The following is a 12,499-nucleotide window of genomic DNA, read 5'->3' as shown; positions in this document are numbered from 1 at the left end:
ATGAAGATCCGGTGAATTTAGGGGGAGGTATTTGTGAGTTTCCTGCATTGTGCAGGGGGTTGGACTAGATGACCCTGGAGGTCCCTTCCAACTCTATGATTCTATGTGTGTTCACTGGAACTTGTAGACAGGCTTCTGGAATGAAATGTTCGTCTGCATGTTCAAATATTACTCTCCATATTCAAATGTTAGCACATTTGCATTTTTCATTAATGCTGTCATTGGAGTTAGTCTACTTTAAGAAATACCTTCTCTCTAATGACTTCCCCATCCGTTCAGATTTAGTATGGAAGCCCTGCTGCATGTACTTTTTATTTGTGACATACTTATTTATAATAGTTATAATCCCCCCTTCCTTCCAGCGCATCTGGAATCCTAGGGTGGGTAACAACTAACAACATAATAATTACAACACAAGCTATCCTAATTTTTTTCAAAAAAAGTAATGTGTTTAGCTGGACCCCAATTGGAGGGTAATAGATAGACTACAATGGCAGAAATTGATGCCAAGTTGCAATCAAATTATAGTGATCCTGTAGGGTTTCCAAGGCAAAAGTTGTTTGAAGATAGTTCTCTATTGCCTGCCTTAGCATAACAACTAGTGTGAAATTTTTTAATTTTGTATTTTTTTGATTTTGGTCTACTGGACCTGAAAAAAATCCAGTATTTCTGAAAAATCCCAGATTCCAGTACTGGTACGATATTCAGGTCTGGGACTGATTCCTCACTAGCAGTTGCTCTGTTCCCAGGATTCTGCTTTCCCCGGTTCAAGCAATCAATTCCCCACCAGTTGCTGCATGGGCACATTTTGACCCGCGGCTCCCTCCAATTTCCCTCGCAGCTTCCTGCTCTTGTTTTTTAGAGAAGCCACAAGGGAAATTGGAGGGAACTGCAGATCAAAATGCACCCACGCAGCAACAGGTGGGGAATGAATCGCTTGCGTTGGGGAAAGCAGAAGCCCGGGGGTGGAGCAAGTGAAGAATCGGTCTGGAATTTTTCAGAAATCCTGAATTTTGGGGGGTCCAGTATATCCACGGCTCCCTCCAATTTCCCTTGCAGCTTCCTGCCGTTGTTTTTTAGAGAGCCAGAAGCCACGAGGGAAATTGGAGGAAGCTGTGGATCAAAATGCACCTGCACAGCAACTGGTGGGGAATGAATCGCTTGAGTTGGGGAAAGCAGAAGCCTGGAGGTGGAGCAACCGCTAGTGAGGAATCGGTCTGGAATATTTGGGGGTCCAGTATGCCAAACAAGAAGACCACAAGATTAAAAAAGAGGCCAGCCTGATTCTGGGACTGGCTTAGTTTCTGCTGCAGTGCTGAAGAAGAGCCAGTCCCAGAATCTGTGCCTCAGGGAGATCGTGTCCCGAGGCATGCAGATCCTAGCTGGGGTGGCTTCTGGACTTTCTTGGTGGTCTCCCATTCAAATACCAACCAGGGCCAACCCTGTTTACCTTCCAAGGTCTAATGAGAATGGACTAGACTTGGCCAGCCAGGTCAGGGCCATAAAATTATACCCAAAAACATTTTGAAGAAGAAGACTGCAGATTTCTACCCCGCCCTCTCTCTGAATCATGAGCCCCGTGGCGCAGAGCGTTAAAGCTGCATACTGCCGTCCTAAGCTCTGCTCATGACCCGAGTTCGATCCCCGGCAGAAGCTGGGTTTTCAGGTAGCCGGCTCAAGGTTGACTCGGCCTTCCATCCTTCCGAGGTCGGTCAAATGAGCACCCAGCTTGCTGGGGGGAAAGTGTAGATGATTGGGGAAGGCAATGGCAAACCATCCCGTAAAAAAGTCTGCCATGAAAACGTTGTGAAAGCAACATCACCCCAGAGTTGGAAATGGCTGGTGCTTGCACAGGGGACCTTTCCCTTCCTTCCTTCCTCTCTGAATCAGAGACTCTGGGTGGTTTCAGACTGGGAAATTGACGCGCTAGTGTCCCGAGGCAACACCCCCCTCGCCCCCGACTCAGGCAGGTCCGTTTTAGAGGGATCAGACAGCCACATTTGAAGCGGCAGCAGTCCGTGCTTGCATCTTCAGACCGCTAGCATGGCTCAAGTACCCACCACTGCTGAAAGGGAGGTTTTTCTAAAACAAGTCCTGAGCTCACCCAAGGAAGTGTACAGGCGCACCCCAGAGAGAGCTTCCTGGGGAAAACAATTCTGGCGGTGCTGCAAACAGCTTGGGGCGATCACACAGCTCTTCCGCTCATGAGTCTTGCTGGGGACTTCAGACATCAGGGCATTACGCGATCTGCAGCCGATTCGCGGGGAAGCTACCAGGAAGATGCAGGTAGCTTTTTAAGGCTGATAGGTATCTGGGGACAGAGTGAGAACGGGTTGGACTCAGAGGGCAGATGCGGTTTTGTGAACGTGGTTGTTTAAATCGAGTGGGAGGCATTCCTGGGTCGGGCCAAATCTCTAGTCAGAAAGCACCCTCGGACGGACTTACAATCGCCTATATCTTCTCCCTTCACAACAGTCACCCTGTGAGGTGGGTGGGGCTGAGAGGGCTCTCACAGCAGCTGCTCTTTCAAGGACAACCTCTACAAGAGTTATGGCTGACCCAAGACCATTCCAGCAGTTGCAAGTGGAGGAATGGGGAATCAAACCTGATTCTCCCAGATAAGAGGCCGCACGCTTAACCGCTACACCAAACTGGCTCTTTGGTTTGTTAGTTCTTTTGGAGGATGGCTAGGAAGGAGTGGTGATGGGAGGGAAGTTTAAAAAGCAAAGGATGAAGCTTGTAACGGGCAGTGCTTATGCGTGCATTTTGTTTTCTGCTGCGAGCCAAGCTCTCTTACGCTTTTCCCAATTGTTTCAACAGAAAAAGACCTACCAATGCATCAAGTGCCAGATGACCTTCGAGAACGAGCGAGAGATACAGATCCATGTTGCAAATCATATGATCGGTAAGCACAGTTTAAGCCTGTCTGCTCTTTGAGTACTTCATTTCTCCCTTTTTAATCTTGGCTTTTCCACTGAGTCGTTAAGGTTTTGACCGACTTGTTCTGTGTACCTTAATAAAATGCAAATAGTTTAGAGTGGATTGTTACAAACTACTGTGAGATGGCTGGCTGCCTCTGTTCTTAGATCCTCGTGCTGCATTGCTGATCTCTTTAAACAAACATTGAATAGCACAGATGGATTCATAGTTATTTCGCACAGTGGAACACACTTGTTTGGAGTCCGGTTCTTCCGGTTGCAAAAATGACTGGATCCTGCATATATATTCCACTAAACTGTGGCTCTTTTCTCCAGCTCCAGGAGTCTTGGCTTGACATGATGGTTGAAAGATCCTTGGGTACAGGGCTATTTTGCAGCAGGAACTGCTTTGCATATTAGGCCACACACCCCTGATGTAGCCAATCCTCCAAGAGTTTACGGGGCTCTTAGTACAGGGCCTACTGTAAGCTCCAGGAGGATTGGCTACATCAGGGATGTGTGGTCTAATATGCAAAGGAGTTCCTGCTACAGAAAAAAGCCTTGCTTGGATAAATCCTCATGACATTTGCACAAGACTCCGTTTGTATGGATTGATCTCATCCAAGAAGGTGTGGAACCTTGCTGGGGTGCATATGAGTTTCTCCTTGATATCTCTTAGTGTGTGTTTGCTTTGAACCAATTGGTTAGGTTACTGGTCTACACAAGCTTTTCTCAACCAAGAAAGTATATGTGGGTGGCTGAATGGGAGGCTATACCATTCTCCAATTGCAGGTTGAAGTAAGAAATGGGGCAATTATCTACCTTTCACAAGCTCTTGCTTCTTGACATTTTAGGGACTTGAAAGTATAGCATATGGGGCTCACAAAGTTGTTTCTATCTGCTCTTCTCCGCTCTTAAAAGTTTCCCACTCGGGATATGTGCTTCAAACAGTTGTTTTCTTGCCTTGGGGAGGCTCCCAATAGCTGTGTTTAAGAATCCGCAGTTTAGAAAGGCAGCAATTCTCTTCAATTTCAAAGCTGCTTAAAATGTATTAATGCCGAGTTGTCCTTTTCCCCCCTCCCTCCCCGTCCCATTTTCACTTGCGTTAAGATGAAATTTTTGACAAGATCTTCCACTTTATGCCATAAATTTAAGTCTTATCTGGAGGGGGGGAAAAACTGGGGGGGGGAGGAAGTGAATGTACTTGCTGGTTGTCAACCACTTAGAAGCAATTATGCTTCAATTTGGTATGTCATGACATTGAATTGTGCACATTTCCATAGCTTAAATGTGGTGGATTTCCAAGACACGTCAAAACAGGAGGCTTAAGAAGTTTTATTTCAACTCCACTCCATTTTTTTTTAAAAACTTACTGGAGGTGGAGGAAGGGGAAAAAACTTGGGGGTTTTCACCTGAGCAATTTGGATTTTTTGGAGAGGTTTGCTTTTTGAGATGCTCACATTTTTACTTTTATAGTTCCTGTTGTAGGCAGCGAGGCCTCGCTTGTTTTCAAACCCGGTCCTGGTGGGAACAAGACCCAGTAAAATGTTATTGCAATCAAAAGGGCTGTATTTCTGATACAGCTGGAGGCAGCTTTTCCCGAAGAATGCAGAGAACTGTTTCTTCTATCTGCGCAGATGTTATAAATATATGTGACAGCTCAAGAGCTTAGTTTATTTTGATGCATAGACCACAGAGGAGTTCCTTACACATGCCACTCCAGAGCCTGCCGTTGAAGATCCTTCAAGGGCCCTACAGTGTTCTTTATGTGTTCGCGCGCCACATTCATCTCCCATAATCATGATTTTTCCCTTGAACAATTTTTGCATTTAAAGAATCCATTCTTCCACGTACGGGGATCCCATTATCATTAATGTGAATTATGCGCCGACGTTGCAGAGAGAATTTGAAAAGCTGACATGGAAGATTAGAGCAGAACCTCCTTCTCGGAGAAGAATAGGTATTGTCACTCACCGTGATTTCCACGGGTAGCGTAAGGCGGGGAAGCTTGCTGGCAGTGTCAGGGAGGTTAAAATGAAGTTATCTAAAAATGTTTGCTTTTGTGGCAGGTGTTAATGCAATCTCTTGTTTGCAGGTGTGAAGGGTGAGAGCGTTGCTAATTGGGCCGTGGTGGTTTCAGCTCTTTCCCACCCCTCCTCCTCCCCTCCGTTTATTAAGACGCGTGTGAGAGGTATCTTTAGGCAACTGGATACGTGGTTTTCACATCAAACCTGTGAAATAGAGGTGGGGCTATTGGTGATTAATGCATTTGCATTGTGCATGTTTTGATGTCTTCTGAGGCAGCGTTCCTATGACAAGGTGCTTCACAGTATTAGAATCCCCTTGACACGTATCCCAAACAGTGTCTTGATGTGTATCCCAAACAGTGGTTTCAGTGACTCTGGCTAGGGGTTGTCTAAAGCAGTAGTCCCCAACCTTTTTGTCACCAGGGACCAGTTTCATGGGAGGCAATTTTCCCACAGACTGGTGTGGGGCGGCGCTGGGTTTTTTGCTGCCCCAGACTGCCTCCCCACAGTGCCTGTTCCTGCCCCCATGGGGGTCTTTAAATGGGGGAGAAGACTGGGGCTGTTTCTTCCGCCTCCCCGTTAGGTGGCCAGGCGGCGGAAGGCCAATCTGCCTGATTGGAGGGGGTCTATAAATGAGGGATAGGCTAAGGTCGCAGCAGTGCTGCCCTTTCCTCCAGCTCGGAACCCGGGCAAATGAAAGAGGCAGTGTGGCCTCACTCCAAGGCTGCCTCCCCTACAAGAGCATTGGGTCCCGGGCAAAAGGGGTGGCAGGGCTGCTCTGGCTTGTTTCGCGGCCCAGTTGCTAGCAGGCCATGGACCGGTGGTTGCGGACCCCTGGTCTAAAGGGTCTAAAGGGAGAGCCAGTTTGGTGTAGTGGTTAAGTGTGCGGACTCTTATCTGGGAGAACCGGATTTGATTCCCCACTCCTCCACTTGCACCTGCTGGCATGTCCTTGGGTTAGCCATAGCTCTGGCAGAGGTTGTCCTTGAAAGGGCAGCTGCTGTGAGAGCCCTCAGCCCCACCCACCTCACAGGGTGTCTGTTGTGGGGGAGGAAGGTAAAGGAGATTGTGAGCCGCTCTGAGACTTTTTGGAGTGGAGGGCGGGATATAAGTCCAATATCTCCTTCTTCTTCTTCCAGCCATGTGTATCCTCCAGAAATGCATCCAATGCACCGAACAATCAGTGCTCAACCTCTTGGTGTTCTAATTGCTGTACCAGAGAGGGAAGAGGAAGTGGGTAGAGGGAGCATTGGTTTGTGAGCCTTGTGGCTCGCTAGATGTGGTGGTTCCTGATCGTAAGTTCCACAACAAATCCCCTTTGAAGTAGCTTTCCAGCAAAACTTACTCATCGTAGCTTTATTTATTAATTTTATTAGATTTTAGACTGCCCTCCACTGCCAAGGCAAGGCTCAGGGCGGTGTACAACCAGAGCTTTTTTTGTGTGCCAGGAACTCCTTTGCATATTAGGCCACCCACCCCTGATGTAGCTAATCCTCCAAGAGCTTACACGGCTCTTAGTACAGGGCCTACTGTAAGCTCCGGGAGGATTGGCTACTTCAGGGGTGTGTGGCTTAAAATGCAAAGGAGTTCCTGCTACAAAAAAAGGTCCTGTGTAAAACCTCATGCATATAATCCATAGTAAAAGTTTTAAAACAGTTAAATACAGTGGCTAAAAAGATGATGCTCAGGACTCTTTTTCTAGCAGGAGCTCCTCTGTATATTAGGCCACGCCCTCCTGATGTAGCCAATCCGCCAAGAGCTTACAGTAGGCCCTGTACTAAGAGCCCTCTTAGCTCTTGGAGGATTGGCTACATGAGGAGGGGCGTGGCCTAGTGTGCAAAGGAGCTCCTGCTAGAAAAAGAGTCCGGATTGATGCTAAAAATTTCATTAGTGCCATTGCCTGGCAGGGGAGGCAGGGAGCGGGAGTGCCAGAAGGATGTAATGTTTTGCTGTCCTCAACCAAAAGCCTCTGGCAGAAAGTCTCTGCCTTAACAGGCCCTGCAAAACTGCATCAGGTCTCCCAGGGCAGGGATGTCATTGAGTGGAGAGTTCCACCGGGCAGAAAATGCCCTGGTTCTGGTTGAAGACAGCTGGACATCCCTCAGGCCTGGGACCACCAGTAAATTCTGCTGCTGAGCGCAATGCTCTTCTTGGGGTATATTGGGAGTATAATATAGTGGATTCTATGCATTGAAGAGGCGAAGTAGTAGTGAACATCAGCTCTTTATTAGGTACCGCATTAGTCGGCTGCACTTCAAGACTGAGGAACTGGGCCAACTATACGCAACTCAGGGGTGCCACGCAAGCATGCCATTGGGTCATTCAAACCAGCCGGGGGCCTGTGACTGGTGTAGGGCAGCAGGGCTTTGGATCCTGCCGCCCATTGTTCCCCAATCCTCAAGCTCCGTTCGTATGGCTCCAGTGAGCCCGGAAGGAACACCCAATTCAGTCCACACTTCAGTCCTCATACACAACAGGGAGATATAAAGGGCACTGTCCAATCATAACCATCATTTGGTGACCAACATAATTGGGTTTTCAAGACAAGGGGCAGTGATGGTTTGCCAGAGCCTTTCTCTGCGTAGGAGCACCGGCCTTCCTTGGTGGTTTTCCATCCAAGCGCTAACCTATGGCTGACCTAGCTTAGCTTCTAAACTCCGTTGTGGCTCTAGTCATCTGCAGACTGCTGTTTGAAACAACGCCCGTTGTTTGGCCAGGGCTGGCTGTGGTGCACGCTTGAAAACATGCCCACTGGACTTATTGGGTGCTTTTTATTATTAAGATTTTTTTTTTAAATCAAGTTTCAAACATTGCAGCCCCTCCCCCCCCAGCTGCCTAGTACATTGCAAAGGGTAGGAACACACTTTGTTTTTATTTTATATATTTATTTTAAACCTTTTAAAGAAATAAAGACAAAGGCCGTTTTCCCACTGAGCTTACCTCGGAGCGACATCCCTCTTCACCGCGCAGCGTCTGCGTGGATTTCCCACCAACTGCTCCGAGGAACCAAGAAGTTCCCGACCTTTTGCGTCGCAAATGGAAACCGCTAAAAACCAGTTTACGTTAGCGACGCAAAAGCCGCGACTCTACTTGGTTACTCGGAGCAGTTGGTGGGAAATCCGCGCAGACGCTGCGCAGTGAAGAGGGACGTCGCTCCGAGGTAAGCTCAGTGGGAAAATGGCCAAAGAGAAAGAGGTAGGGGAATAGGGTTGCCAATCCCCAGGTGGGGGCAGGGGATCCCCCGGTTTGGAGACCCTCCCCCCGCTTCAGGGTCATCAGAAAGCGGGGGGAGGGGAGGGAAATGTCTGCTGGGAACTCTGTTATTCCCTATGGAGATTTATTCCCATAGAAAATCATGGAGAACTGATCTGCCGGTATCTGGGACTCTGGGGGGGGGCTGTTTTTTGGGATAGAGGCACCAAATTTTCAGTATAGCATCTAGTGCCTCTCCCCAAAATACCCTCCAAGTTTCAAAAAGATTGGACTAGGGGGTCCAATTCTATGAGCCCCAAAAGAAGGTTCCCCTATCCTTCATTATTTCCTATGGGAGGAAGGAATTGAAAGGGTGTGCCATCCCTTTAAATGTGATGGCCAGAACTCCCTTTGGAGTTCAATTATGCTTGTCACAGCCTTGATCTTGGCTCCACCCCTAATGTCTCCTGGTTCCACCCCCAAAATCTCCTGGCTCCACCCCCAAAGTCCCCAGATATTTCTTGAGTTGGACTTGGCAACCCTATAGGGGAAAGAGAAAGGAAAATGAAAGTATAAGAATGCAATGCAGAGGGCATTTTTAAAGATATTAAGGACAATCCTTGATTTAAAGGTATAAAGAAAAAAAATGTATGGCATGGTGGCTTAGGGTGGGAGCACACTTTGGAAGGGCGCAATCCCGGCTGAAGCTAGGAAGGTGGTGAGCTCCCCCTCATTGGCAGTCTTCAAAACACGGCTGGATGATTATTTGTCGGAGATGCTTTAGGCTGATCCTGCATGGAGCGGGGGGTTGGAGTAGATGGCCTGTATGGCCCCTTCCAACTCCATGATTCTGTGAATGTAGTTAGCGTCTGTTGTGTGTAGTTCAGAAAGTGCCTGTTCAGATTATTAGTAAGGAGCAACCAAGCGGCTTCTGAGATCCCTGTAGTCTTCAGGCCGCGTTCCGAGGATCGGCTTTCAAAGTTCTCAGACTCGCACAGCCGTTTTCCCCTTCCCTTTCCTCGTGAACAGCTCCAATACCGAAAGTTTCCATATTCCATTGAGCGTTTCATCCAAATCGGATGAAACGATGGTTAACTGGGGCTGCGGAGATCCTCAATATCAAAACCATGCACGAGGAAGAGTGGGTGAGAGCACCATCTGCCTGAAGACTCCCAAGCCTCATTCCCACAAGGGTAGGACTGAAATGTGGCGCAGTGTTGTCATGATCCTGGGCCTAGTGAGGCCTGCAGGCCCCAAGGAAGCCTGCTTAGGAGTTACTGGGAAAAGCCTACATCTCCCAGGATTCCCTCTGTCCCTCTGATTGGATATCAAGGGTTTTGGAGGGAAACAGGCCAGGAGAGGGTTGGGACCTGGGAAGAGAATATATAAAGGCCAAGTCCAGGAAGTGGGTGTTCTTTCCCTTGAAGGCTGAGCTGGAGGTAGGTTGTGCCTGAGGAGCTTGAGCAGGAGAAAGCGCCCTCATCCAAGGCAAGGGGTGAGTATTGGTATTAGGTAGGGACTGTATAGAGAGACGCGTTAGGGCATTTGTTTATTTTCCCTTCACCCTTTTACGGTTAATGCACCTTGTTAATTTATATTGCACTAAAATAAACCTTTTGTTGTTGTTGTTCACTCTGCATGGTCCTCACGCCTATTATTTGGCCTAAGCTACAGGAGGCCTGAAGGGCTTGGGAGGGTTTCCTGGGCCTTCTCAAGGGAAACCCTTAACCCAGAGTGGTGGCAGCAACTGGTAATACCCCCTTGAATCGTGACAGGTGTGAAGGCATTTGTAGCAGCACATCTCTTGCCAATACTGCTGACTGCTTGCCTTCACATCCGTTGCTTGCCTTTCTTGTTTCTGGTTGCAGCCTGCCTCAGTACATCACTCCTTAGTGAACGCCAGGGCTTTTTTTTGGGGGGGGGGTGTAGAAAAAGCCCAGCAGGAACTCATTTGCATATTAGGCCACACCCCTGATCCCAAGCCAGCCAGTCCTGTGTTTCTGTGTGTTCCTGCTCTGGTGAAAGGGACCTGCCCCCTCCAGACAACTAGTGACATTAACACAGCTGCTAGAGAAGATGTAGTGCTGTATTTAATGTTAAAAAGCCGAGGATGTTTCTGTGTTGGGGTCTGTAGTACAGGGCTTTTTTCGTAGCAGGAACTCCTTTGCATACAGCAGGCCCTGTAAGAAGAGCCCTGTAAGCTCCAGGAGGATTGGCTACATCAGGGGCGTGCAGCCTGATATGCAAAGGAGTTCCTGCCACACACACAAAAAAAGCCCTGCTGTAGTACAAAGATAGCAAGAAACGATATCCAGGCAGCACAATGAGGCAGATAGTGTTGTTTTCTAGTCAAGAAACCATTCTTTGTCATAATGATAACCAAGTGATTCAAGAACCCGGATGTGGTGCCTCCCCAAGAAACGTGCCCCCCCCTCCTCCCGCTGTTTCTCCTACCTATCACTCTGTTTATCAAATTAGCATGGGGAAATGTTCAGCATTACTCTTGCACATCTCGGCGAGAAATCTCTCTCCTGTTTTCTCCCCCTATAATACAACATATACACATACACACATATAAACACAGTAGCATATTGGTCCTGTATGTCCTCCCCGGAGATGGAACAGACTGGCAGTATCCCTTGAGGAAGTATATGGGAAGCACGATGCTTTGTTTTCATACTGGGGCCTCTGGGAATGTTTCTAGCGAAAGAACAGACCCCTTCTTAGTCATGACTGATTTGGAAAGGGGGCTGCTGGGAAAACATTTGCAACCGAGGCTTTTTCTAGGGTGATCTCCACCCTCCCCGTAACTGTAGAGAGCAAAAGGTTTAAAAAAAAAAACGGGTTGAGTCAAGCCTCTTTTGAATTGTTAAAATTCATCCAGAAGTGGGGATCCCTTCCTCTCTTCCGAGGATTTGGGGGGCATCCACCTTGAAACATTAAACAAAAACCTGTTCCAGCAGTTCTTGCTGCCTCTGTAGCGCTTGCTTCCTGCTGTGCTGATCCAGTAATGTTTCAAGTGTGCCCTCTTGCAGATTTCTTCCTCTGTCTTCCCTTCCCTCTGTTGTGTGCTCCTATTAGATGTCAAGCAGAATGGGCATGTTCAGTAGCTTCCTTGTGGTAGAGAGTGGCCACGCTTTCCCTAGAAAACCAGTTTGGTGTAGTGGTTAAGTGTGCATACTCTTACCTGGGAGAACTGGGTTTGATTCCCCACTCCTCCACTTGCAGCTGCTGGAATGGCCTTGGGTCAGTCATAGCTCTCGCAGAGTTGTCCTTGAAAGGGCAGCTGCTGTAAAAAGCTCTCTCAGCCCCACCTACCTCACAGGGTGTCTGTTGCGGGGGAAGAAGATGTAGGAGATTGTAAACTGCTCTGAGACTGATACAGAGAGAATCTACAGTCTTCTTCTTCATCATCATCATCATCATCACAGGAGCTGCTTATACTGCCATTCTAACTCAATTTAGTAATTACTTTGATTTATTTAAAACATTTACATGCCACCATTCTACTCAAATAAGGTCTTCAAGGCCGAGACATACAAGACATCAAAACATTTAAAAATATATATAAAATATTAAATGCTACACATCAATAATAAAACAAAAGCATATGATAACATAAAACAAATAACACAGGAATTACAATTGGTGCTATTTTATCATTATATAAATAAATACTAGGCAGGATCCTGGAGTATCTTCATCAGTGGTGGAATTCTAGCAGTAGCTCATTTGCATATTAGGCCACACACCCCGATGTAGCCAATCCTCCAAGAGCTTACAAGGCTCTTTTTTGTAACCTCTTGGAGGATTGGCTACATCAGGGGCTTGTGGCCTAATGTGCAAAGGAGCTCCTGCTAGAATTCCACCCCTGGCATCCACCCTTCCAAGCAGCCATTTTTTCCAGGGGAGCTGATCGCTGCCAGCTGGAGATCAGTTGTCAAAGCAGGAGGTCCCCAGGCCCCACCTGGAGGCTGGCAACCCTGCTAGAATTCCACCCCCGATCTTCATGATTGCAGTTTGCACCTATCAGCCTAGGTGATGTTTCTCGCAGGTAGTTTGTACAATCATTCCCTCAGGTTCTGTACTCAGCAGTTGAATGCAAGGTGGAAAAGTGCAGTCTTGCAGGCCTTGCGGAACTGGGAAAGGGGTTACACCAAATGAAAAAGAAAAGTCTGTTCCTGCTAGTAGAAGAGAATGACCGAGTGGGATGGACAAATCTCCTGGGGACGGTGTTCTAAAGTGTTGGCACCATAAGTGAGAAGACCCTTTCTCATGTTGTCACATACCCGGGGGTGGAATTCTAGCAGGAGCTCCTTTGCATATTAGGCTACACATCCCTGATGTAGCCAATCCTACAAG

General features: G+C 47.7%; 1 protein-coding gene across 2 annotated transcripts in view; it reads left to right on the top strand.

Moving 5' to 3' along the window:
- Window positions 1-12,499, top strand: part of ZNF423 (zinc finger protein 423) — a 475,743-nt gene that overhangs the window by 281,178 nt on the left and 182,066 nt on the right. For both annotated transcript variants that reach the window (XM_060254540.1, XM_060254539.1), the window contains exon 5: window positions 2,821-2,905. In XM_060254540.1, coding sequence (XP_060110523.1) covers window positions 2,821-2,905 — 85 coding nt within the window. The remainder of the gene's footprint in view (window positions 1-2,820; window positions 2,906-12,499) is intronic.

This window comes from Heteronotia binoei, chromosome 14 (genome assembly GCF_032191835.1).
Source record: "Heteronotia binoei isolate CCM8104 ecotype False Entrance Well chromosome 14, APGP_CSIRO_Hbin_v1, whole genome shotgun sequence".
NCBI classification, from domain to species: domain Eukaryota; kingdom Metazoa; phylum Chordata; class Lepidosauria; order Squamata; family Gekkonidae; genus Heteronotia; species Heteronotia binoei.
This window is presented reverse-complemented; position numbering and strand designations above follow the sequence as displayed.